This window comes from Anser brachyrhynchus (genome assembly GCF_964034855.1).
Source record: "Anser brachyrhynchus genome assembly, chromosome: 28".
In the NCBI taxonomy this organism is placed as follows: Eukaryota; Metazoa; Chordata; class Aves; order Anseriformes; family Anatidae; genus Anser; species Anser brachyrhynchus.
In genome coordinates, this window is record NC_137721.1 from 3,691,488 (window position 1) to 3,718,681 (window position 27,194).

At 42.8% G+C, this 27,194-nt stretch overlaps 2 protein-coding genes across 5 annotated transcripts in view; one reads left to right on the forward strand and one right to left on the reverse strand.

The window, feature by feature from the left end:
- The window catches only part of LOC308183873 (GON-4-like protein), a 30,450-nt gene extending 17,708 nt beyond the window's left edge, over positions 1-12,742 (reverse strand). For both annotated transcript variants that reach the window (XM_080570385.1, XM_080570384.1), the window contains exons 1-13: positions 12,277-12,742; positions 10,137-10,298; positions 9,195-9,391; positions 8,044-8,118; positions 7,656-7,706; positions 6,847-6,897; positions 5,971-6,066; positions 5,663-5,767; positions 4,629-4,799; positions 3,658-3,850; positions 2,778-2,879; positions 1,460-1,500; positions 1,052-1,155 (exon numbers count right to left, since the gene is read on the reverse strand). In XM_080570385.1, the coding sequence (XP_080426511.1) occupies positions 1,052-1,155; positions 1,460-1,500; positions 2,778-2,879; positions 3,658-3,850; positions 4,629-4,799; positions 5,663-5,767; positions 5,971-6,066; positions 6,847-6,897; positions 7,656-7,706; positions 8,044-8,118; positions 9,195-9,391; positions 10,137-10,298; positions 12,277-12,643 (1,715 nt within the window). In that variant the 5' untranslated portion in view covers positions 12,644-12,742. The remainder of the gene's footprint in view (positions 1-1,051; positions 1,156-1,459; positions 1,501-2,777; positions 2,880-3,657; positions 3,851-4,628; positions 4,800-5,662; positions 5,768-5,970; positions 6,067-6,846; positions 6,898-7,655; positions 7,707-8,043; positions 8,119-9,194; positions 9,392-10,136; positions 10,299-12,276) is intronic.
- A 359-nt stretch (positions 12,743-13,101) lies between these two features.
- Positions 13,102-27,049, forward strand: SYT11 (synaptotagmin 11). Of its 3 annotated transcripts, none has more exons than XM_080570413.1 (4): positions 13,106-13,420; positions 17,967-18,790; positions 22,108-22,231; positions 24,042-27,049. In XM_080570413.1, the coding sequence occupies exons 1-4, from the start codon at positions 13,387-13,389 to the stop codon at positions 24,350-24,352; spliced, it is 1,293 nt and encodes a 430-aa protein (XP_080426539.1). In that variant the 5' UTR covers positions 13,106-13,386; the 3' UTR covers positions 24,353-27,049. The 3 variants fall into 3 exon arrangements, with proteins under 3 accessions (XP_080426541.1, XP_080426539.1, XP_080426540.1); XM_080570414.1 differs by having other exon boundaries at positions 22,108-22,228; XM_080570415.1 differs by lacking the exons at positions 22,108-22,231; positions 24,042-27,049 and adding an exon at positions 21,665-22,054 and having other exon boundaries at positions 13,102-13,420.
- Positions 27,050-27,194: the final 145 nt, after the last annotated feature.

Here is a 27,194-nt window from a genome sequence, read left to right on the forward strand (position 1 = left end):
TACAGATTGTAAGAGAGAGCATGAAGTTTCCCTGATTTTAGTCTGTAGCTGGTTTAAGATTTGCTGTGCTCTCCTCTGGTACTGCTCATCCAGAGAGAGTATCAAGAAATTCCAGCCGTCATTTTAGCTCCTTTCCCAAACAGATACAGCTTGATCTTGAGGTGATCTGCCCCATAAATAAGGAGACACCATTCTTATCATAGTTCACCTTTAGACAATTTTCGTAATTTCTTTAATAGGCTTGTATTATTACCTAGAAAGTAATGCTTTAAAGTCTTTTCTCTCTGAGGTGCTACATCAAGTATAACCCACATCAAAAATCATTAGAAGATAATTTCTGAATTTTATAGCTGTTTCAGACCTAGGCCTCAGCAATTGTATGTAGTTCTCTTCCTTTGGAAATGCTACTATTATATTCAAGTTATTTGCTTAAAAGACAAGATTATACGCTTGGTCAAGCTCCTCAGGAGTCTCTTATAAAAAAATATAAGGGCAGTAACTGAACTTTACCAATCAACCCTCCCCCCCAACAACAACAAAAAAAGGCAAGAAAACTATTATCTCTTTGAAAGGAGTTCAGAACACTACACCCACCACCAAACTGTAAAGCACAAGAATTAGAGAGCTAGAGTACCTATTGCTTTGAGCTTGGGTTGTTCTCTGCACAGAATATGCACAGCTTTGATCACATACACAAACAACATATGCAGCAACACCCCAGTATCCAGTGTCTCTATCCATCGCTTTGAATCATTGTGTTGTTGTCAATCAGGCAATATACTGCTCCAATAACTATTGTTTTATTGTTTAACAGCTGAAGCAAGTGTCTTAAAAGCTTGCCAAGCCATTTTCCCAGAAGAATTAGTGTAATAAAGGGGTTATATATGGAAGGCCTTCAGATAAAATGGATGATAGCCTTTAAAGCAGTAGCCTTTTCTCAAAAGGCATTATCTCCTTAGGGGATGGCATAGTACCTGCAGGTGACCAAAGGCTTTTTACCGTAAGAGAATTATTAATATTTAGTTTTATGACAACTATCAAATGATCCTACCTAAGCGCCTGTGGTGTATTAAAATTTGGCCGTGACTCTGTAACATTATCTTCATCTTCTGGACCTTCATCTTCCATGTTTGAGAAACCCATCTCATCCTGAAACTGACAACACGTGTAGTAACAATCAGAAAAAAAAAAGCTCAACAAGTACATTTACTACACAGTGTCTTCAGTTAACAAAGCTCATGGTGATCCTCTTAGCACGTACATTCATCTCTACAGGAATTTATGGAAGTTCCTATGTAAGTTCCATCCCAATGGTAAAAATTACACTTTTATGGTAGAGCCCTTTGCACATATTCAGCACTGAACATTTACAAAGGCCCCCCTTATGGCTTTAGCGATTTCATGCCAGATCTGACAAAGATCTATTACTCTTCAGTGCTATACCCAATACATCACTTACTGTCTCAAACAGCTCCTCCATCAGTTCATTCACTTCCTTTTCTGCAAGTAAAATTAAAAAGAAAAATGAAGATTCCTCGTGCAAGAAACATTCATCAATCCTGTCATAATCTCAAGCCAGTTAAGGAATCTCTCTTGCAAAGCGTAACCCTCCTCTTGTAAACAGAGGGCCGAGAAGGAACAACCTCTGATATATACAGAATGTTTGAGGTTGGAAGAGACCTCTGGCTTCATCTGGTCCAACTGCCTTCCTCAACCAGAGTCACCCACACCCACTTGCAACATCCAGGCTGCTTCTGAAAAATCTCCAAGGACGGAGATGCCACAGCCTCTCTGGGCATCCTATGCCAGGGCTCAGTCACCTGCACAGTGTAAAAGTGTTTCCTGATGCTCAGACAGAACCTCCTGCTCTTCACTTTGTGCCCATTGCTTCTTGTCCTGTTGTTGGGCACCACTCAAGCAAGCCTGCTCTGCCCCTTCCCTTCAGGTATTTACAGACATTGGTGAGATCCCCCTCGATCCTCCTCTAGACTGAACAGCTCCAGCTCTCAGCCCTTCCCATATTTGAGATGCTCTAGAACCCTTATCATCTTTGTTGGACTCTCCTTGTTACATCCATGTCTCTCTTGTAATGGGGAGCCCAGAACTGGAACTTGTACTCTCGGTGTGGCCTCACCAGTGCCGAGTAGAGGGAAAGGATTGTCTCCCTCAACCGACTGGCAACACTCCTCCTAAGGCAGCCCAAGATACCATTAGCTTTCTTTGCAGCAAGGACACACTGCTGGCTTACATTATATTATACCCCTTTTTATTGCTGGGCCCAAGAAAATTTCTGTTGAGACTGTTTTTAATCACAAATATTTTGGAAAAACTAAATTAAAAAATAATAATTTTAAAACGAAGTTAATCTGCAGTAAGACCTAAAATAAATACGCTTTACTGAGAACACAATAAATGATACACTCTTTAAACTGTAACTCAAAGATTGCAATGACTTGAAGAAAACACTCAAAACATAAGGCAAGCATTCACTTTCCGATTTGGCTGTAGCTTTATGAAAGACTGCACTATCTAAAAATTATTCTTCATTCTTTGCTATACAGTAAAATGCATCTGATAGCACAGCAGCTCTGGCTAGATACTTTTATGTATTCACAGAAAGCCAGTTCTGCATGGAAAAGGTGTTCAGTATGCAAAGTGTTTTTATTCTATTTTTTTTTACTTATTAGCCTACACTGCAAAGCCTTTGCAACAAAACACTTTTCAAAATAAATTACTAATCCTAATGAGAAAGGAAGTGGGATTCCCAAAGGACTTACTGGTAATTCTCACCGCACGATCATTTCTGAAGTCTTCTGTATCTGGTTCATCCAGATCTTCCAGGAAGTTGTACTCAGGGTCATCATCATCATCTAATTCATCTAATAGGAAGCATGTTTTGAAACGTCATTACCCTGCCCCAAGACCAAACAGTATCCAGGAAGAGAAGCACTTAGTTTATTGCCTGATCTTACACAAAGAGGGCTAGGATTACTGCTTGAAATTAACTGTTTATTTTTATGGAAGCAATATCAAGTCCATCCTCTTCAAACTAAGCTACTAACCACCTTTATTCTTAGTCATTCCCATTTAGAAAAGTTAGATTTGTTCTGTATGGCCCGAGTTTCAGCTAAAATTAGAAAGAATGAAATATTGCAATACATTGGAAGAGTATTCCAATTTTTGTTTTACAGTCAATTGTACAACTCTATGTAACCTGTAAATCCAGAACAAAAGAAAGTCAAGCCCAAAACTGTTCTCTCTCTTGAAGAACAAATTAATTTTTTTTTCTACCATAACAGGTCATGTCCCTGCAAAGGAGCATGGCACATTCAGATTCAGGCATACCTATGCTGCCAGCTTCATGACACAGCATGATGCATTAAAGGCTGAACAACAACTTTCATTTATGGTTGCCAGTTACTGCATGTGCTGGCTAGTTAATATTTAAAGTGAGGGTTTTTAACTTCAGGTGTCTCAGAAGTGTCCATGCAGAAGATGAGGAAAACTGACTGTGTGCAAAACACATGTGTATTGTTAAACAAGATAATGGATGCAGCCAAGAAAATCACGAGCAACGGGAAGAGAAAGTAGCCAAGAACAGGAGGAAAAACCTCCAGGATCCCTCTGTTCCAATGAGCAACGATGTGTTGTACGTACCTTCATTCTCCACATCATCATTCATGAGCCCTCCAAGCCACCTTTTCCATTCTTCATCATCTGCAGTATTGGGATCATACATATCAGGCGTGATATCTGGGGCTCGGAGCTCAGCCTCCAGTTGACCAAGAGGAACATCCTTCAGCGGTCTCTTCGATCGGGTTCTGAAGGCAATGAGGCTGTCTTCCAGAGACTGAAACATGAAGGAAAAGCACAATGGAATTAAGAGTTTCTCTGCTTTCCTCACAGCTTCTTTGGCAGTAGGATTTTCATCAGAGCAAGAAGAATCCACTATCAAAAATATTAGATTCTTGCCACAAAGAATTGTTTATTTTGGTATTCCAAAAAAGCCAACCATTCATTATTCTTGCTATTAAATTATTATTCTTTATGAATATATTATTGTTCACTTATTTTGTGCTAAACTTTTATCCCCCCCTTGCAATATTTGCCCCCTTCATGTACATTTTACTCTGTTGCCCCGTTTCCACTATCTGTAATTAACCTGAAGCTACAGTACAGGACTCTTTCTTTACAACTCCTCACCCTTGTGCAGTAGAACAGATCAGTAATATTTTTCTCATTATCAATATGAAATAGTGGTTGCCTTTGCAACCGAGCTTCTTTGCACGTTCATAGTGTACCTGCCTGCAAAATACAACCAAAGTGACCGTTTCCTTTTAAAAGGGGAGGTATTTTCCTTACCTGTGTAAATGCCACAATTACAGTTAACAGTAAAAACAATGTAACTGAGAAGCCTACAAGCATAAACAGAAAGCGTAGTTATGATAGAAGAAATTAAAAGTACGTGTCACTGATAGCCCTGTACTAACAGCTACCTCTATTCTCACACAGAGCTTGCATGCTACCCACTAAAGAGATTCATCTTATTTAAATTTACTAAAGGAGCACAGAATGAAATTTTAACTCAAACTGAAAAAATACCACTGTAGCATCCCAAAACACAGTACCTGGTAGGAATCCATGCATACTGGGCTTGAAGCCAGCTCTTCATCCACTGCATGCAGCTTCTCCATGAATGTGCTGTCTTTGCTTTGCTTTGGTTTAGGAGGTGGTGGAGGTCCCATGGGAACTACTTCAGCACTAATATGTCTAACAACAGGTGTAGTAACCTTCTCCACCTAATTAGAAAGGCCTTTGTGTTATAAAGCTGTATTTACAGCAGATTTCCAAGGACAGAATAAGCCTTTTTTTTTTTTTTTTTCAGTTTGACCACAGGCTAGCAAAATAGAAATGAGAGAAATGCTTCACAGAAGGAAACGGATGATTCGTATTACGTTCACTTTGATTTTCAGAAAGTACAAATTCACTATTTAACGAACTTTCAGGAAAGGAGACATTTGGAAATGGTCATATGCTGGAAAGTTTCAGCATTCAGATTTATCATCTCTAGTTATGCCAGTATTTGTGGCACACACCCAACCCTCCCCGAAACAGTCCCACAGTGAGTAAACTTGGAAATATCAGTACATTATTCTTCTTTCTCTGATTCCAATGCCAATGGTCAGTTCTCACAGTTGCTTTCTGATTCTTGTCTGGTGATACTCACTCCCTGTCAGCTCCTATCACACCGCATATTCTTTCCACTGATCTGATAGTGCATACAATCACTACAAATACTTTTATGCTTTTATTAATATCACCATGTCCTCCTGAGCCAAGCACAGAAAGCATTTCTCCCTCAAAAATAATCAGAAAAATAAACATTATCTGAAAAAGAAGCAGATTGTTTCCATTGGTAGTGCCTTTTTTTTTTTTTTTTTTTTTACGGATTTGCATTTATTTTTGACTAAGCTTTTTCTGCAAAGGATGAACTTAACTGCTTATGCAGGAACCATTGCAGTGGTACCCCAAATCTACATAGCACCTGTAATGCCGCTACAACTTAAACCAACAGTATATATTTTTGCTTTCTTATTAATAATTTAGGAATAATGACTGAAGATTGCTTTCTTTAGAAACAAAAACTCTCTTGCAAGCTCACCTCACAGAGCGTCCCTCCCTCTTCATCAGATGATCGCCTTGTCCTAGATCGTTTTGCTCCCCGAGGAGAAGAAGCAGTGCTCTCTACATCACTTTCCAGTAAACTCTATAGTGTAAGAGATACAGAACTCAATCAATCATGCTTCAATCAAGACAAGACACTTCTTTACCCAAATAATACAGCATTGAAGGAAGATTACTAGAAACTCTGGGGTGATTTACAATCATTCGTGTGTTAAAACAGAGCATTCTGTGGCCTTAAACGTGCAAGCTCCATGCTGAACAGATCTTTGTACAAGTTACATTTACCTCTTCTGCAGTCTCATCTTCATCCTCATCATCAGGCTGGTATTCCTCATCAGATGAATCGTCTTCCTCAAGTGGAATGTCCACAAACTGAGGAGGCTGCAACAGAGCAGAAGAAAGGTGACAACTTTTTACTGGCAAGATAAAGCATTGCACTCTAATGGTACACTATCTGATCAAATATATGCAACAGCTGAGGAAATACAATGAAGCTCACAAAGGAAGGAGACTACAGAAAGAGGCTGAAGAAACCAAATATATTACTAAAGTAAGATTGGTAAAGCAAACTAAGTGGTATAAAAAGGTATGAGAACAAATGCTTTATCATTTATACAATGGAAACATTACATAAGCAGACACTTTCTCAAGGACATGTTTCTTTTACTTGAATGGCCATTCATTCCTGCTCTGCTGCTGAATCCCCTCTACACCTATATTATAAGTCTTTTGGAGCAGGCAGGTCTCAGGCCAAAAATTGAGATCCAAGCCACATTTCCTGGCAGTCCTAAAATACGTATAACAATCTCAAGGAGGAGCAACTCACAGCATGAGACCTGGGCAGCAGCATTCGCTATCAGGCATTTCATCCAGGTAGAGGCTGCTGCAGTACCAAAATGGGGAGCTGGATCAAGTAGAAGAAAAGACCCCTTCCTCTGGCATGTCATCATTCTTTCGTGTTCTGCGGTTCCACTGCAGGCAGCTCTTTTGGGTTCTCTGCACACTTCTACTTTAGCTGCCTTGTCCTTCCCTGCATAACCCATTCGCAATGCTGGTCACTGATACTCCCAACATGCCAGAGGCAAGTCTGTTCCAGCCCACCATTAAGATTTACTGCTAAGCAGGGTGTCTCTAGCACTGACTCCAATTTCTTTCACTTACCTTTACCTCATTTGCCTTCTTAATTGGAGAAATATTCCATGTTGGAATCACCTAAAGATAGCAAAAACATTTTAACTCTCTGAAAAGCATGCTTTTGTATGGCTTAGATAACCAATTTTATCAAATAAGTATCATAGAATCATAGAATATCCTGAGTTGGAAGGGACCCATAAGGATCATCAAGTCCAACTCCTGGCACCGCACAGGTCTGCCCAAAAGTTTAGACCATGTGACTAAGCGCACAGTCCAATCTCTCCTTAAATTCAGACAGGCTTGGTGCAGTGACCACTTCACTAGGGAGCCTGTTCCAGTGTGCAACCACCCTTTCGGTGAAGAACCTCTTCCTGATGTCTAGCCTAAACTTCCCCTACCTCAGCTTAACACCGTTCCCACGGGTCCTGTCACTGGTGATAACAGAGAACAGGTCACCTGCCTCTCCACGCCCCCTCGCGAGGAAGTTGTAGACTGCGATGAGTACTTGAGCTTGACATCTTATTCTCCAAAGTAGCTGCTTAACAGACTTTGAACAAATGTTTTCTAAACCACCCATGTGATCTCTACAGACAGTAACTTTAGTATAATGGACACTGTCAATTCACTGCATCTTCTAACTCTGTCCTGGTTCTATTCTGCTCATCTAAAATGATTTTTTTTTTTTACATTGTTGTATCAAAAAATATATGCACAGAACTCACCTTATCATTTTAAGAGTATAAAAAGCATGCATGACACTTTTAATAGAAATCCCAGCAATCAAAGCCATTAGGGTAGGGGAAGGGTGCGATAATGAAAGCAGATGAGCTACTTACCACTCCTTTCTCCACAACTTCCTTCAGTTTGGAACGAGTCATTTTGGGTTCCTGAGAGTTTGAAACAGAAAACCACAACCTGCTCAGCTATTTTTCTTAACTGCAGCCTTTTCCCCAGCAACTGTTTACTGGAAGCTTTTTCTCATTTTTGAGCTCATTACCTTTAAGACATCATCAGTGACATGAAAAAATAACCCCTGATAATTCTGTTTCATGATTTACACTCAGACACGACTCACTTCACGCAGGTGCCAAGTCTGGTTGCGAAGTGTAAATTATACTACCTATTCTCCTCCTACCACATCATAACACAGACCAAGAAGGTAGACTGGTAAAGGAATCATCATTTGAATAGACAAAAACTGTGGAAAAAAAGTTTTTTACTTACAAACAAAGGTATATCTTCTGTCTCACTGATGGCTGCTTTCATCATGGCAACCACATGCTCATTTGTGATCACCTCCTGCAGGAAACACACAAATAAAAAAGTCTCCTTTACATTCTGTTTGTTAAAAAGAAGCAGACTTAACGATGAAATAAAACAGTTGGAACCATGATGGAGAAATAGTGAATGTTCAATAGATGTTGCAATTATGCTGTGAAAAAGACTATTCAGTGATCTGACAAGAAAATATAAAGTGAGCACAGCAGTGATAAAAACATTTGCACTGCATTCTCTGTGAACGCTCCAAGGAGGAAACTGACAGAAGGAGAAAAGAAAATGGTGTAAATAAAAGTCCACACCAGCTTCCCTTCCCTCCTGTCACACAGCCAATTTACAATTTTACGATGTGCTGGTCCCATCCACATAAGACACACAGCTGCAACAGAAAACTTAAATCCTTAAGGTCCCATGAGCTTGCAAAACAGTAAGGGTCTAACTCTAGGGAAAGTATCTAATGATCTGCTCTTTGAAACATCGTGCTGTATCATTTCAGAGAACACTGGAGATATTTGAAAAGAAAAAAAAAAATATATGTGAAGGCCTAGGAGACCTAGTATCAGTGACTACATTTTCGGAATGCCACCACGAGGTTCCAGGGAAGGTAGGCACCTGTGAGATGTTTACAGCCCTTCAATGGTGCCACATAACAAAGAAAGACACTAACTTATGGCACTTGCACAAAACCAGCCGATGAATCTGCCTGAAAGAAGGGTCATGTCAGCCTCCAGTTTGTTTTCCACACGGATTGCATAACATGAAAATATTTGACATCACCTGGACTAGAACAGTACTAGATGGAGAAAAGAAATGCACAATTTTTTATCCTGGGGAAAACAAATAGCATTTCTCTCCAGACACTGCTCATGGGACAAACTGAAAGATACGCAACTGACATATACATAAACCTGGAACCAAAAGCATGAATTTTAGTTCAATCACTTTAGTGAATTTAGTTCACTCCTACTACTGCTATTAGGGTACAGTAAAACAGACCCACCTGTCAATAAGTTGAAGTCAGGGACCGATACCCACCCATAAAGCCAGGTAACTTGTATGTACATAACTTGTACATTTGCTGTATTAAGTGCACTCACATGTAGGATGTTTCGCACATTGACAACCGTCAGGTTATGCTGCTTAGCACCATCTTCTAAGGTGCGATCAAGGGTATCATCCAGTTTGATGTCACAAGACAGAGAGCCCTCCTCTTCTTGACCTTTCCCTTCCCTTTTCCGTTTGTTTGCTTTCCTCCTCCTCTTTCTTCTCTCAATATCTTCTCCATCTTGCTCCTCTGAAAATTAACAATGAAAATTAAAATCTAAAAACTCAGATAATTCACATCCAGCACATTCAAACAGTATGAGTTTTTAATTTAAAAAAAATAAAATTATGTAGATTCTGAAGTGACTACAGCTTGCCAACAGCCAATAATGAAATCTTCCAAACAGAAATGGCCATAAGAGCTAGAAGCAGTGTTTTTGAACAAAGGATTCAAGTTCTGTAGGACCTGAGCAAGTCATACTAGTCAAGCAAACAAAGGTTACATATCTGACACCTCTATTGGACTGATTTTGAAGAATAGTCTCAGCACCCCTTCTACGCTTTTCCAGAAGGAGCTGTTTTACGTATGCGGTCAAGATTAAAACAGCAGCAAAACTACATGCCCAATGCAGCAAGACTTAAAATGTTTCCCTAGCAGTGCTGTTTTGCTGACTCAAGGAAAGGAATCAGAACTTCCTCTGACGGAAAACAGACTTTTTAGTAACTGTAAAACGCAGAGATCAACTCCAGCAAGTTTCACTTGAATACCAGTGGTTTTGTGAATTCAGAACACATAATGAAAGTGAAATTTCAGAACACATGATAAAAGCTTCAAAACACACTGCACTTGAACAGCCCCTAACATGGCACACACACATCCCATGTTCCTTGTCTACCATACCAGGTCACTGGTCTGCTCCTTGCACAAAGCTAACCCAATGGAACAAACAGCCCCAAACTCTCATTTTCTTCATCAGTCTGCTGGAGACACTCACCAGTTCTGGTGTTCTTCAATGGCTTCATCATGGTAGGACTTCTAACAGCCAGCTGCAAAGAACTTCTCGCTGGAGACTCCTGCGCTGCAGATTGGTTGTCAGTCAGATATGGATCTCTCTGCAAATTTACTTCCACCTCTGTATACAGTTTAGGAGTTTTCCCTGTAAACAGTATACACCAGGTTGTAGTCCGATACGCCATACGGACACAGATGAGCAAAGTTGAAAGGCTGCTACATTACAAAAATTCATCCTGATCCATTTAAATCTGTTAAACCAACTGCACAAGTCACGCTCCCTCACCCAGGTTGTGAAAGAGATCCAGGTACACTGAACACTTCAACAGCAGCAGTCCCATGTTACTATCCTCCAGAAACAAATCTGGGTGAAGCAATCCTTACCTCCAGCTATTTCAGTCTCGCTACCAGCATTATCAGTTTTGCACAGCTGTGCTCAAAACCATCCCTGTCAAATGATCTAACCACCAAAAAATAGTGATTTCTTTAAAGTGTGGTTGCATTCCGTGTTGAATAAACAGCTAGGGGCAAACACTCTTTCACCCAGTCAGAACAGCCTAGTGGACTACAACCTTAGCATGCACTTTCATTGTTACCCTGGGCTAATTTCAGACTGTACTGCTGCTGAGAAGTCCAACAGATGTCCCTTCCCACTCCCATTCTGCACATTTCTGGAAGTTCGGCAGGCCTGGATAGCAACTGTAAACTGACCACTATGCCACCACAAACCCAGCTTTCAGTCAAATCAGTGAGCTAAATCACAGCAGCACAACAAGCAGAGACAACGCTTCTCACAAGCGAATAAGGAAGCACTGTCCTTTTTTGCTGCAGCCTGTAGTTTGATGCATTTACAATGAATATAAAAAGTAACTGAAACCTGAGGTTTCTTGAAAACGTTCAACCAGTATGAAAACAATTTGTCTTCTAACAAAACCAGCTCTCCCACCCCACAGCATTTCCTGTTTTGTGCCCGCACAGGTATTTGTGTAGTCACGCACTAAATCGGATCAGGTGGTTGAACCAGACGAAGAGGAAAATACACCACCTCCCCCCCCCCCCTTTTTTTTTCTTTTGCTAAATCTATTTTCCAATCTCATCGAACTCAGAGACAAAGATGTATGCCAGGAAAAGAAAAAGATGAATACAACACGCAGTTTGGGAAGACAGGACCACCACTTATGTCAGCAGACAAAGAAGATCTGAGCTACAAAGTGAGTGTCATTTTGATCACGAACACCTCACCTCTTACACAAGTTCACACATCAGAGATTCACCGAGTAAACCTCTGAGCAAGCAAGGTTTAACAGGGCCTTTTTACTTCCAGAACACCTCTTTCCACAGCAAACTTGTAACTTTGTTAACACAGGTCCTGCTTCAATGGTTCTCCTAAGGGGTCACAATAGAGTCCCACACAAGTGCCACTCTAGACTACATCTTCTGAGAATGAAAACAAGGGTGGATAAAAAAATGAAAAACGGGACTTTTCGAAGAAGCAGCTTGTAGTTTTACCAGTCTTTACACCTCACTAGCAAATCACTTCTTTTGAAAAACTAAATGCCAAACAATTGTTTCAGATCAAAGCTTGAATTTACAAAGACTTGTGTAAAGACCAGCTGAAAGTCAAATACCTTACGCAATAGAATATTATTTTTATGAAAGTTATCATTAGGACTGATCACTACACACGGTCCACAGAAGATTAAACACAAAGATTAGACCAGGAAAATGCGTGTAAAGACTGTACAATTGGGTACTTGAGAAATCTGAAAGAAGCTACTTCAAAAGTGTTTGGCAGTGCTGCTTAAGTTCTCCATTTGTTTCCTAAGATTTTGAGGGAGGGCAAAAAAAAAAAAAAGAAACATTTTAAGTTGGAATGCCTTCTAACCTGTACCACTTCAGAACCAATTAAAAAAAGAAAAAAAAGGAAGGGAGAACAAAACCAAACAGCAGAGGTCACGAACCCCTCCCCTGGCTCACCTCACCCTCACGGCGACACCGCCGATGAGGTTCCCTCAGCGCCCCCTCTCCCGGGGCAGCTCTTCGCAGCCCCCCGGCAGCACAAGCCCCTTGCCTCGAGTGTTTACACCTGACCGAACCGGCGGGGTCCCAACGCACACATTTACCTTCTCTGCCCCCTTCCAGGTTTTTAATGTCTTCGGCGAGCTCAGCGGCAGAGCACGGATCCTTCGCGCCCGGGCGGCCGTCGGCGCTCTCCTCACCGGAACCCGGGGCCGCCTTCGCGGGGAGCCTCTTTCCACTCTTGAGGAAAGCCTCCCCGGGTCCCCTCCACGAGCCCGGGCCCGGGGGCAGCCCGGCGGCCCGGCCCGCCGCCGGTTTCACGGGGGAGCTGCCGTCGACAGCGCCCGCCACCGAGACGCCTCCGGGCTGCTCCCCGTCCTCCCCGGCGCCGCCCCGCTCCCGCGGGCTCTGCAGCCCCGCGACCGCCGCTCTCCTCTTCTTGCAGGGCAACATTTTCAGCGAGAGCGACATCTCGGCGCCCACCTAGAAGACAGGAAAGCGGCTGGCCGCGGGGCCGCCGGCCGGACCCCGCCGTCCCGTCCCGTCCCGTCCCGTCCCGCTCCGCTCAGGAAGCGGAAGCGCCCGGCGGGGCCGCGCGCAGGCGCCGCGCCGCCATGTTGGGGCGCTGAGGGAGCGGCCGCCATGTTGGCGGAGCGCGGGTCGCCAGCCCCGCCGTGACGACCGCGGGGGACTGCAGGCGTCGGAGGGGGGGGGGAAGTGGGGGTGATGAGGAGCGCCGCCATCTTTACGGGGCGGCTGCGTGGTGACAGAGCCTCGCTCCCCGCCTGAGCCTCGCCCCCGCCTCGCGGGGCTGCGCCTTGTGGGGAGAACGGAGCCGCAGCTCCCGAGCGCTGCAGCACGCTCGGAAGCGGCCCCTTCTGTCCCGGGAGCGGAAACGCCGCCTTCCGCAGACCCCGCACCGCTGCCCCCGGGGCCTCGCCTCTGCCCGCGCCCCGTCCCCGCCGCCACCGCCCGCCCGGCTCGGCGCCCGGAGCGCCGCCACTTGCCGAGTCACCGCTGGGCGGCTCCGGGGCGGGGCGAGGCGGTGCGGGGAAGGGGGGGGGGGGAGGCGGGGCCGGGCGGGGCGTGCGCTGCATCGGGACCAGTCGGCAGCTCCTGCATCCCGGGCGAGGAGCATCCTCCGGGCGGGGGCCGGTACCGCGGCGCCTCCGCACCGGGTTCCGCATTTCGGTTGCTCCGGCTTATCCCGGACCATGGCGGAGATCACCACCGTCCACCCCAGCTTCGGTGAGTGGGGCCGGGCCGCGCGGAGGGCCCCGGTCCACCGATTCCACCCCCGCCCCCCCCCCCCCCCCACTCCGCCAGTGCTGAGCCAGGCCCTGCCTGGTGCCACCGCCACCCCCCCCCCCCCCCCCCCCGCCTCACAGCGACGGCCCCGGCAGCAGCCAACACCCACCGGCAGCCGGGGCCGCGTCGGGGCTCGCCCCCGCCGCCGAGAGGATGCCAACGGAGCTGGAAGAGCCCGGGTGGGAGGAGCGGGAGCCCCGCGGCTCGGCCCGGCCGCCGGTACCGCGATGCCGGGGCCCGGCCGCGCCCCAGCCTTTGTCTGCGCTTCCCCGCAGGCCGCCGGGGGCCGCGGGAGCGGCTGCGGGCCCGTCAAGGCGGTGCCCGCCGGGGGGGGGGGGGGGTGGGAGTGGCGGGGACGGCGCGGGGGGGTCCCCGAGGCGGGGGCGGCGGCAGCCTCCGGCCGAGCGAGGCCCCCTGGGGCTGTGGGGAGCGGCGGCGGCGACGAGGAAGGGGGTCGGGCAGCCCTGCTAAATCATCGCAGGCGAGACGGCCCCGAAGTGCCCCTGCACGGCCGCGGTCGGGCCCCGGCGTGCCTACGGGAGGTGTTCTCGTCGGCCGGGCCGCCGGCAGCACCGTCTTCCTGAGCGCCGGCAGACCTCTAAGGGGCCTATGCTGTCCCCACAGGGCCTGGTAATAGGGCAGTTGGGGTGCACGTCAGGTTGGTTTCTCCAGCCTTGCAAATTCAAATTGCTGCCTCTTTCTGTCCTCCAGCGACTGACTGACCTTCCCTTCCAACTGTAAGGCCCACGAATTAAAGCACGGTCACCGCATTTCCTTTAAATTCTGAAACGCTTTATAATAATAATCCATACTATACCATTTATCTAATATACGCATTTACCTTTTGTGTCTTTCCTGGAACCTGAGAGCCTCGTACTGTCATAATTCAACTGCTGGCCACCAGTGGCCATTAGGGTATGATCAGCAAACACCAGTATTAACAAGAAGTTTTCAATGATTTTTCATTAACTGAAAACATCATTCCATATCCCAAAAAGTTAGTTTGTAATTCAGTTAAATATTAGCATCGCATCAGAACAAAGCTCTCTTTTACAAATTTTGAATAAAAAAAGTTCTTTTTGAGAGGAGACAAAATAGGCTGCTGTGTTATTTAAAATGGACATTCAAAACACTATTCTGTGCAGAAACTTGCAAAAGCTTCACTAAAGTATTTTTTAGGTAGCTTTGTATCTGTGCAGCTTAAAACTGTAAGGAATTATGGAAACAGAATTCATGAATGTATGGAAAGATTACGTAAAGTAGGAGTCTTCAGCCAGGAAAAGAGAGGTGCCACAAGAAGCACAGAGCAAGTAGGGAATGATCATTTCTTACTCTTTCTTTCAATACAAGAACAGGCATCAAACAAAGTGAGGTGAGGTGCACTCAAAATTAAAGCAGTTGATTTTTCAGGCCACATAATTAAGCTGAGGAACTCTTTGCCACAAGGCATTATAGGAGCCAAATTCAGGAGTTCAGACATTTTGATGGAAGACAAATCGCAAAGACTCAGCTGACACTTCCTAGTGTGACTGCTGGTTGCTTCTTCTAAGGTTGTGTATCAGGAAATAAAAGGTACAAGAGCTGATTCTTTGAGGACACACTAGAAACAAAACCCACAAAAAAATGAGATCAGGACAAGAAAGGAGTTTCAGCACTTGTCTTTTTTTGCTTGTGCACTGAAGCTTTTCATATCTGCATATGGCTGAATTGTACTGTATTCAAATTGGCTGTTAAAGACCACTTGCCTCATTTCAAGGAACATTAAATAACAAAATAAAGATATGCGTATTACTGTTTTGTTAATGTTGTCAATACCTCTTGCTTTAGTTATTCCAGTCCCATGACTGTGCTTGGCAGTAGGTCCTAAGACAGATTTATCTGTGGAGTTGGTCACCATGTGAAAGATATCCAGCTTCAGTAAGGGAAGACTTCTATCTAATCAAAAGTGATTCTCCTAATTCTGCAAAAAGGAGGCGTATTGTTACTTGAAAATCACAGTTTTCCCTCAGTTTATCAGATAATCAGGTTATAGTCTGCCAGTCTTGTCCTCTGGACTAGTAACCTGAATGAAAAATAATATAGAAAGAACAGAGAAGATAAAAAATTCAGGTGCTCTTTGCAGTTTCAAGTATGAGTTTGGAAGATTATTTTCTGTTGCTTATGGTACAGAATGAAATTAAGAAAATCAGACGAGTTTATCTTTTGTACCGGCTGTTGCATTTAGCTATTGTCATGGCAGTGATTTTTTTGTTTTCTATTCTACTGTGGAAACAATTTGGAAAACTTGTAAAGAAAAAGACAGGGCTAGTTGGTTTTGTTTTCCTCAAAAAAAATTTGCTTCAATAATTATTAAAGCAATAACACAATAATAATGATAGCAATACCTTGATTACCAAAGTAGTACAGTAATATAAAAACATTGCTTTTAGTGACAAGTAACTTTTTGAACTTCAGATGTTTAGACTATACAGAAAGGTAAACACCTCAGAATCAGCGGCTTGTTTATTTTTTAGATTAATTTAATTTCTAACTCCTACTTACTCCTTCTCAGTTTTAAGGGGGTCAAGGAAAGTCTTGCAGAAGGCATCTGTCCAGCAGAAAATAGGAATGTTGCAAGAATTAAAAACAAATTTGAATACTGTGTGTAGGGAAGGAAGGGAGTTGCTTCAGAGAGGGAGCAGTTCTATGGCAACTGCAGTAAAGATGTTTGCAAAATGCCTTCAGCGCTGTGCAATACTGGAGGAGGAGTGTCTGGGCTCAGAGGCACCCTTCCTTCTCTCCCAGCTTATACTACCCACAGCTAGCGTGCGAGCGCCTCAGTGCAATCATCTGCCTGCGTTGGTCTTCTTTTGATTAGCCGTGGAATAATCTGCTGCCACGAAAGGAGGGATTGTCTCTGCAGTAATCGGGCCAGAAATCGTTCAGTATTGATAGCACGATGTCACCGGTAGGAGCGCTGATGAAGATAAGGTGCTGTGGTTGCTTGGTGGGTTTTGCCATCGCTGTGTGCGCTAGGCTCTTAATTTAACGTCTGTCCATTGGAAGAGAGAAATCAGGTTGCTGAGGCCCATTTGAGCATCTCCAGTGCACAGTCTCCACAGGCTGTCAGCCCCTCTGCAGTGTTTGGCCCTCCTTACTCTGAATTCCCTCCCTCTAATTTCTCCCTGGATTTCCCAGTGTTACGGTCTGTGTATGGTGCTCTTCATCCCTTTGCTGCGGGGGGGTCTGAGAAGAGCCTAGCTCTGTCTTCCCACTAAGAAAGTGAAGACAGCAAAAAGATCTCTTCCTTTCCCTTCTCTTTTATGACTGAGCACACCCAGCTCTTTCAATCCATCCTCATCTTCCGTCTGCTCACCGTTCTCCATCCTCCATCTGCTCCAACTCTTTAATTATCTTGGTGGCCCTTGACTGAATTTGTTGAATACGTCAATATAATGTACTGGAGAAATCAAAACTCCTGGTTTCATTCTGTGTTTGATAATACATCCCCAAAGTCAAGTGCTATAAATAGAAAGTAACTAGCATGGTTGCTAGAAATTAATACAGCGCCTTTTTATTCTGGCCTGTCATTGCTGAAGAATCCAACTGATAAACTCTAGAAAATATCAAATAATCCTGAAATACAAATGCCGGATATTCTGTCCGTTGGTTTTGAACATTAGATTTTTCACATTAAAAGGAGTCTTGGTAACAGTGGGGTGGAAAGACTTCTGTCAGCAGCTGCCAGCTCATCAAAATCTGAAAGAACGTAAATAGCAATACTGGGGTGAAAAAGCAGAGAAATGTTGAATGCAACACAGCGGAACAGCTAGAGAGCAACCTCAACTTTTGGGTGAGACCAATGCGACCACTTCATTCGTGTACCACCCACTTTCCTAGAGGAGGCTGTGGGAATGGTCAGAATGACAAGTGGGGGAAAACGATCCACCAGTGTGATAGAAATCATCATCATGTTAGAGGGACATACACACACTGTCCCTTTCTCTTATATAGCTCGGCTCAGGGTCATATTCACCCCCACCAGAAAAAAAAATAATTGTAATCTATCCAAGGTTTAAATTGTTCATAATGGATAACAACAGATCCAGTGTTTTGTCTGTAGTTATCGTTCCCTTCCTGTTGTTAAAATAGAACTGTGCAGTGTTTTTAAACAGGGCACTAAACAAAAAAGAGAGCCTCCTGCAAATCAAGGAATTCTGTTCGTGTGGAGCTATGTTACTGCTGGCAAAACGGGAGATTGGTTTTAGCAAGATCAGGAGATCAGCTGAGAGTAAAACATAAGTCAGGCATGCAGTAGGAGTGCAAAATGTCTCCCACACAGGAACACAGAAGTTACGGGAAGTCACTTTTTACTCTGGGGAAGCTTTGATACAAAGGTTATTGAGTAGCATCCGATAGATTTTCTATCCAGATGCGCCAGCTCCTGTAGGGCTATGGCAAGCACAAAGGTACGAGCTGTCTCCTCACTGCCTTGTCTTCCCTACAGATGTCTCTCCAGTTGTGGCAGGCCTCATTGGTGCTACTGTCCTTGTGGTTTCTGTCTCAGTAACAGTTTTTGTGTGGACATGCTGTCACCAGCAAGCAGAAAAAAAGCACAAAACCCCACCGTATAAGTTCATTCACATGTTGAAAGGCATCAGTATCTATCCGGAGACCTTGAGTAACAAGAAGAAAATTAACCGAATCCGGAGAGACAAGAACGGCACTCCTAAGGAGACTGGAAGGGGAAACCTTTTGGTGGATGCTGCTGAATCTGGTTTAATAGGGTCTGATAAAGCTTCAGATGGGCCAAATGCAGCTCCCCACATTGATCAGCTTCCAATAAAAGTAGATTATGGAGATGAACTAAGTCCAGATCAAAGCCTCACTCCGGGAGGAAGTAAAACCTCCTCCCCGTCTTCTCCAGGGGATGATGTCATGTTGGGAGAACTGACTTTCTCAGTGGACTACAACTTTCCCAAAAAAGCACTGGTAGTTACCATTCAGGAGGCTCATGGGCTGCCAGTTATGGATGAACACACTCAGAGCTCCGACCCATACATCAAGATGACAATTCTTCCAGACAAAAGGCATCGAGTGAAGACTCGTGTCCTTCGCAAGACGCTGGACCCAGTCTTTGATGAAACCTTCACCTTCTACGGGATCCCCTACAGCCAGCTCCAGGATTTGGTGCTTCACTTCCTGGTGTTGAGCTTTGATCGCTTTTCTCGAGATGATGTGGTTGGAGAAGTCATGGTGCCCCTTGCGGGAGTGGATCCCAGCACTGGGAAGGTTCAGCTGACCAGGGAGATTCTCAAAAGGAACATACAAGTAAGTGACTTCATGTGGTGTGACTTGAGACTGCTTGCATTATATTTGATCCCAGTTCTTTTGATTCGGGAGCCTGTGTGATCTAGTGAGCAGGAATTCTTAGGCATGAAACCCATTTTTCCACAGATGCATGTTATTTTAATAATACATGGCTGTGCTCTTTTAGTTCAGCAGCTCTTTGCTGTGTGGTTATGGAGGTTTGATAATGCAGAGACATTACAGAGTCATGCAAATGAGGAATGTTATAATCAATGAAGCTAAGAAAAAAGTACAGTCCCCATCTGCAAATAGAGGAGCTAATGTGAGAAAGGGGCATTCATTGGTGGCCCGCCTTCTTTCACAGACTGTGTTTGTGGGGGACAGCTAGAGATACGGGTGCTAAGTTTTATTGCAGGTTCTCAGTAACTATATCCTGCTCTGCAAAGACAAATCTCACTTAAAGAGGAATTCATCTGACCATTTTAGACACCTACATTTGTAATTGTCTGCATCCAAATTTGTTACTGTAGGCTGTAAGTCAGTAGAAGAACATCAGCATAGTCATCAGACTCTGACGTATGATTCTTCCTGGCCTGGAGTAGACATCTAAAACAGCTCAGATAAATCCCACCCTAAACGACCCTCTTTTTTTCGCCACGTGAGGATGAAGTGTGTCTAAGATGGTTTTGTCAAATGTAGACATCTAAAATCCAGGTGAAATGAATCCTATTCTTAGTGTCCCGTGCTGTAAACTAGAAAGATAAACAATCCGTATAAAAATTACGGCTTACGTTAATGAAGATGTCTTCCATCCTCAGGAAATAGAATCTCCGCAGCAGAGGTGCTGCAGCCCCTGAGCAACCTCGCAGCCTCCTCTGGCCCCGCTCCAACAGCCCCACGTCTGCCTTGTGCTGGGGACCCAGAGCCGGACGCGGCCCTTCAGTGGGGGTCTTCATGAGAGCGGGGCAGAGGGGGACGCCCCCCTCCCTCGCCCTGCTGCTTCACCACATTTGGTGCTGCCCAGGGTGCAGTCGGCTTTCTGGGTTGCGAGGGCGTGCTGCCGGTTTGCAGCCCCTTTTACATCCAACAGCACCCCAGGTCCTCCTCTGCTGCAGGGGCATGGTACTTAAGCGTTTTTTGTGTGGTTTGTTTTTTTGCTTAGTTTATTATTGCTGCCTGTCCTCCAGGTTCAATAGCAAATGTCATTTGGGGTCGCTTATTGCCAAAGCATGCCGAAAATTGTTGCTGAGCTCTATAAAACACATCATGCCTTAGAGCGACAGTATTTTACTTGAAGTTTTCTTCTACTTTATGCAGCATTAAACTTTTTTTTTTTTTGTAAAGTTATTTAAAGGAGACTTTGTCAGCAACCCAAAATGAACCAAAAGAATCACAATAAAAATGGAGTTCTGGTGTTTGCTTTTCTAAAATTCTTGGGATGCTTTACATTCTGATAAAACAAGTAACTGGTTTAGGTTCTTTTATTGTATTCTTTTCAATGCATTGACTATATCTGCTAGAATTTCTAGAAGTAATAGATTAAAAATAGAGGAAAAGATCATGCTAAATAAAAACGGATTTACTCAAGGATGCAAATTATTTAATGTTTCTTAGTAATTAAAGATAGATTTACCTTGGTGTCAGGTGTGCATTCTTGAAAATCTGCATAGTTTCAGAGTGTCAAAACAGCTTTTACTGAACATAATTTTCAGTGTTACAGGAAGTTTCAAAATCTGGAATATAGCATTGCTTTTAAAACCCAGGAAATTATTACACTTACCCAAGCCAGCAAAGATGCACATCGAAATGAACATTCCCAGTAATTTCGGACAGACCATTTAATGCAAATTACATGGAAGTGACTTCATTAAATTAGTTTAGAACGAAAGAACCCCAAAATGCTGACAACATACACCACCAAGGCTACACACGTTGTTTTCCCTCCCTCAAAAGATGAAAAAAATGTTATCGTAAAACTTTTACTATCCCATTTTCCTTTTTCATGCAGATAACAAGCCTTTTGAGAAGCAACAGACCAAACAACTGCACTAGATAACCAGTGTCCCTGTGGCCAATACTTGCGTGCTAGACCAGGGTCATTTTCTATATTATTAAGTAGCTGGCAACAGTATGAGAAGGTTATTAAATATTGCTCCCTTCCTAAAAGGGAGGGAAAAAGGTACTCCCTTTGTCCATTGTATTCTGGTAGCCAAAGTTCTTAGTATTTCCTCCTGGGCCAGGAAATAACATATTAGCAATATACTGTATGTAGTTATGTGTACTCACATCCCATAATTTTGCATACGCAGCAATGGCTGCCGTTCCTTACTTTCGAAAAATTTATCTTCAAATTAAACACATGGGAACTACTGAAAGAAAACAATGCCACCCCAGTTAGAACGAACGTTTTCTTTAAGTTTACACGCACGGTTTTCTCCAAATAATCGCAGCAAGAGCATTTGAAAAACATTGTCCTCCTAGGCGATCACCAGAGCACAGCTCACATTTATTGTAGTGATTTTCCTGGTGGAAGTCAGGAGAGTTCTTCCATTTGTACTGTACTGCAGGGCTAAAAGTACGAGGCAGTGATGGGGGCAGTGCAAGATGCTAAGTCAGAGCTTTGAGCATAAACTGTACGAGTTGTTGCAGTGGCTCTGCCATCAGTACTGTTACTGACACCACGCAATCCCATACCCATACTGCTTTCCTCAATTGCAAGTAAACGTAATCTAAATAAACTTAATCTAAATCAGTGTCATCTCAATGAAAGTTAATGAATACCATCTGGAAAACAAAACTAATAATCTTAATAATGTTACTCTTTGAAAGGTTGTACAGAAAGTTTAATGGAATAGTTTTTTTTTTTTCTTTTATCTTCACCCTTTACCTTTGCAGACTGGATTGATGCTGAATCTTTCAAAGTATGCCTACAGAACTTCAGCTACTCTCCAATCTAAGCTACACCAAAAGTCAATGAACTTTAAGCTGCGAAAACCCACAGCTGTTTCCAGAAGCAGACCTCAGATTGTAGCCAGAGCTGCTCTTTTCTCTAAGTATGCCCACCAGGTTTACCCTAAGGGAAACAGAATTCAAGGGGAAAAGCTGTAGCGATGTTTACTTTGCTCAGCAGGCACAGGGTGCAGAGCACAGGATGATTTACCTTATGCAACTTCATCTCCTTCTAGAGTTCATGTGGGTAAGGCTAAAAATGTACGTAAATAGACTGCACCTAATTTTCCAAATTCTTAGGCATTTAGCGTAGGGAAAGGAGAATTCTGGTGAGCTCCAACATTTGCCCGTATTTATAAGACCATCTTGTTGCCGTTTCTTTTTCACAGAAATGCATTAGCAGAGGAGAGCTGCAAGTCTCACTGTCTTATCAACCTGTGGCGCAGCGAATGACTGTTGTGGTGCTGAAAGCCAGACATTTGCCAAAGATGGATATCACTGGCCTCTCAGGTAGAAGCTATTTTCTCCAGCTCTAAATGTGTTTGCACTCTGTTTCACAGAGTCACACAAGAACACGCAGAGTGCAATTCTTAGGTTGACCGATGTATTGGACACCCTTACACAGTTTGGGGGTGCTGTAGCAAAATGTCACATTGTCGTTTGTAACGTGAAAGAAGTATAGCAAAATACAAACTGGGTCGGGGGAGAAGGGAAAGAGAGTAGCTGCTCATTGTTGGATGGGAATTGTATTGCAGAAGAAAAACGCTGTGCCTTCTGATAAGTAACAACCCTTGAGAGAAGAACCTCACTAGAAGTGAATTTTTTCTAGTCACTGGAAAAGTCACTAGATGTTCAGTTCACTTTCAGATCTTTTTACCTGTCTTGTCTGAACATCTTTTGATTGACTGCTTTTTCTCCAACTCTTTCTAAGGGTGGTGGATCACTAAGTGACAGAACAGATCAACAGAGGGTTATACAAACAAGACCAAATCTTTCCTAATGTGTTACTAACAGTTGCATCTTTCTGGCACCATCTAGTTTCATGCAGGTAGCATTTTCCGAATCCAGTCAAATCTCTGCGCCTCCATGCTGCCGTCAGTCATCATCTCCCTTAGAATCATTATGTCCACTGGGAACTGCACGTCCCTCAAATCCTGCCCCTGGCATAGGAGGGTAGAAGAGAGTGAGGAAAGAAAAGAGTAGGAGATAGCTTTGGAATGATCTGTGACATTAGAAACATTTCTGTTTGGTTGGTTGTTGGGAAATTCTGCTGTGTGAAGAGAAGAGCAGCTGTTGTGGCTTTCCTATTCTGCAGTCACAGCTTCTCAGATTCTTGAATCCCCCTAGCAAAGGTTTCTTTCAGAATTACGGGAAAATGACTGGAATCAACTTGAGATGTAGTGATTACCTGACTGATACCAAATGTAGTCCTGTTTCTGCAGCTCTTTGAGGTGGACAGAAAAAAGAATGGAGACTCGCCTTAATTCTCTATTATAGGTCTTAACTTTTTCTCAAAAAAAAAAGCTTCCCATGTATGATCTCCAATTACAGGATACATTTTTTAGTAACTGTTCTCATACCTGCTGAATCTCGCAAGGCTATCACCATTTCCTTATGTGATCTTTTTATATTTTTATATCTATTTATTCTGAGTGAGCTCATTGTTTCAGTTTTAAGAAGTGAAAATTAATTTTGTCAGCTGGGCAGGTGGCTTCCAGCTTCAAAACTTGCGCTACATGTGAAAAAGGACTGGATGCCAGGTGTCTTAATTTTAATCCTAAACAAACATCTGCATAAAGAGCAAGCTGACTGATAAAATAACGATGATGGTAGAAAAATGACGGCATTATTTTCAACTTTTCTCAGTTTTAATACCTTCCACTACAACTGTTTTCCATCCACAAAATCTTAAAACCATTTTGATACTTTTTGGGACTATTTCCTGAACTTGGGTAAAAATATTTTTTGTTATAGCTGACATTGCAAAGTGAACATTTTGACCACTTGGGCACTGACCTCACCAAAAAGCTACCTGTTTGGTAATTCTAGGCTTACTTACCACAATTTACATGCAATTTGCTTCCCCCAGTTTCCCATACGGTGCTGAAACTTGTAAAGAACGTCAAGTGGTAACTTCAAGCTGGTTGCCCTGCAATGAAAAAATGTGTGAACAATACCCCCTTACTGTGGGAGGTGAAGTGAGTAGCCTAGACTTGCACAACTAACTTGTAGCTGGCTCAAGTTCAGCAAGCTAAACCATATCCATTACCTCGAAGAGCATTACTGGACTGTGTTATTAGTTTGTTTCTCTCTTCTCTGGCAGATCCCTACGTTAAGGTGAACGTTTATTACGGAAGAAAGCGTATAGCAAAAAAGAAGACTCACGTGAAGAAGTGCACTTTGAATCCTGTCTTCAATGAATCCTTCATTTATGACATCCCTGTCGATCTCCTTCCTGACATCAGCATTGAATTTCTAGTTATTGATTTTGACCGTACCACAAAAAACGAAGTGGTGGGACGGCTGATTTTGGGAGCGCACAGCATCACCGCAGCTGGTGTGGAACACTGGCGAGAGGTGTGTGAGAATCCTAGAAAGCCAGTGGCCAAATGGCACAGCCTGAGCGAATACTAGCAGAGGTTGCGGCAGCAACAGCTGACTCATAGAACAGACTTAAACTTTGTTTTAGCTGTAGAACTAAACTTTCGTGAGCAGCAGCAGCTGATCGGTTCTCTAGTGATGTGATTTTGCAGGGCACTAAAATTCTAAAGAGCATTAAATTAAAAAAAAAATACCACAAATATATATAACAGTGTAATCACGCTATTGCATGCCTAATACAAACTGAAATTAGTATAACTACCAATATCAAGTTGCAGATTTTAATACAATTATCTGTCACTATGGAAGTTGTGTTTGTGCCGAACTGTCTTTGCTGGTATTCACCAAAACTGGCCTGTCTTTTTTAGGCTTCTCCCAAAGGTTCTGAATTCTGCTGTTTAACCTCTAGTTTCTTGTTAGTTTGCCTGCCCATTGATTCTTGCAGTTCTCTTCTTTATTGGTTTGGGAGTACCAACTGCATTTCCATATAAAGGTGGTTTTGAATTCTGCACTAATGCAAAAGGAAAATACAGGGGAAAATGGCACTTTCCTTCAGAGAAAAAAATAATTAATTTATCAGGTATTAAAGGATTTACGTTGTGATATACTTGCTATGGAGCTGTAAGGCTACATCAAAGGTTTGCATCTAAAATTCAGACACCAACAAACTGGTCACTTCGCATTTGCCACACGGAAATTAGCACAGACATGATCTTACAGACTATCGGAATTGGAGGAATTCCACTATATTACATTTTATTTTACCCTGTCTGTGCATGAAGGGCCTGAGAAAAACAAAAACTGACATCACTGATTCTTAAGGAAACTCTTGCTGAGTATTTTAAACATGAAATCTGGAATTCTACGTGACTGGTAAGTTCTGTTGTAATGGCGTAACACTGAGATCGGAAAATAGCTTGCGGAAAAGAGCTTTGAAGTGAAAACTTCACCAAGCTTCTCTTAAATTCATACCTGAGTGAATTTGCATTACATATGACAGCTCTCAAAAAAGGGTAACATAGGGCAAAGTCTGTCACTACAGAACAAACTCTTCAAGAAGTTAATTTTTAGGATTTCAAAGCAGCTTGAGTTAGCTCTTAAACTGTGAATATGACTTAGAATGCGCTTACTATCACCTCCTCTGAAATGTAAAAAAATGTTACTTGATAAATACAACCTGCAGCACTTTAGGCTATTAACCCTGAATAGTCAGTAGTTTTGAACAGAAGTTCATAAAATTCCAGAGATATGAGTGAAGTTTGGAAAGAGCTGCATTAGATCTCACTGTAAACACACTAGCCTGACATTTTTTTAAAATATCAGAGTAATAACTTGGCAAATGACGTGATTTGGCTTCTTACTACATTCAAGCCAGGAAAGGATAATAATTGGCAGCAAATAATGAATTGTAAACATTGCTGGTAAGCTGAGTGTAAATATTCATAACAAGCTGTAGAAATTCAAATTATTTCTGAAGTCTCCAATGGAAATATAAAGCAGAATGGAGCTTGCGAAGAGGCATGTAGAAGACTGCAAATTTTCAGTATTCATTTAGTTGCTTCCAGGCAGCCAGTCTGTTCTGTGCCCTGTGGAATGTAAATAATGTACTATAATTAACAAAAAAAAAAGATCATTTAACTCATTTACAGGACTTGACTACTTAATTTTAGAGCCCTGTTGGAAAAATGATCCTTTCCACCTTCTTACATATGAAAGTAGAATAATGGAGCAAGTCTTAGTTTTCTTTCCAACCACAGTGTAAAGCAACTGCTGCTGGGATGGCTCTTCATGCGAACAGTCAGCACTTTGTTAGTTGCCAATACTTTGCATTTTTTCCTTAGAAATTATTTTTGGAAGACTGAATTTTCTCACTCATAACGAGTTACTCATTGAAACTTCCTTCTAGACAGAGTGTCTTTTTAGCAACAGAAGTTGCATTGAAGCTGAAGCTCTCTATTTGTCAGTCTTGCATGGCAGATGGAAGCGTGAACTTTTGTTAGTGATTATTTGATCTTGATCATGAGGATTTCTGCCTGAGGTTATAGTAGATTTTATCTTTGTCTTAAATGCTTTCTAGCTCATGCTCTATTGGTGGCTTACAGCCACAAACCACAATTCTCCTTTGGAAACTGGTGTAGATCTATTCCACTCCTCGTTTTTGCACTAAGCAATTGTGTTGCTGAAGTTTAGAAACTTTTCCTCGGAACTGTGCTTTCCAATGCCGCTCCAAACACCTGAATAGAACACACTAACAAAAAAAAACGTTCCCTTTTTTCCTTCAGTGTGAAAAGCATGCTTAAGCCTAGATGATCTCTATAAGATTCTTTTAGCTGAAAACGAAAGATGAACTTCTTTGTCAAGGAAACATGCTCAGGGTAAATAGACTTAGGCTATCGGGCAGGTAGAAGTAGCTCCAACACTTCTGGAATAATAGGAAACTGAAGATGTGCAGATATATATTTTTTAAAACGTAAAATAGACAGTAAGTGACAGTGGACTCACTGTAAAATCTCCCAGATGTGGTTATTCTTTACCTTGTGTCTTCTATTGTAAAATTAACTTGGACAGTTACAACTTTGTGTGAAAAAAAAAGAAAAAAAGGCAAAAAACCTAACTCAACATGTGTGAAACTGCATAATGCTATAAGCTACTTGACATTATGTAATGCTATCTTGTATGTTGAATTTGTTAACGCACATTGAGCGTACAAATAAAAATTAAATCACTTTAGCTGCTGACTGTGCCCTGTTTGATTGTAGGCAACACATGCGTAACTGTACTGAACACGAAGAAGATTTCTAAAAGCATGCGTTTCTGCTGTGTCAGTTCACAGGAAAAGCATACATAAAATCTTTCTCAAACAAATAAAGAGATA

Bases quoted from the DNA above. Each gene is read 5' to 3' on its own strand.
- SYT11 (XM_080570413.1), top strand. From the start codon at position 13,387: ATGGCGGAGATCACCACCGTCCACCCCAGCTTCG. The intron at 18,791-22,107 runs GTAAGTGACTTC...TCTTTTTCACAG, and splicing joins TTCTCAAAAGGAACATACAA to AAATGCATTAGCAGAGGAGA. The intron at 22,232-24,041 runs GAAGCTATTTTC...CTTCTCTGGCAG, and splicing joins TATCACTGGCCTCTCAGGTA to ATCCCTACGTTAAGGTGAAC.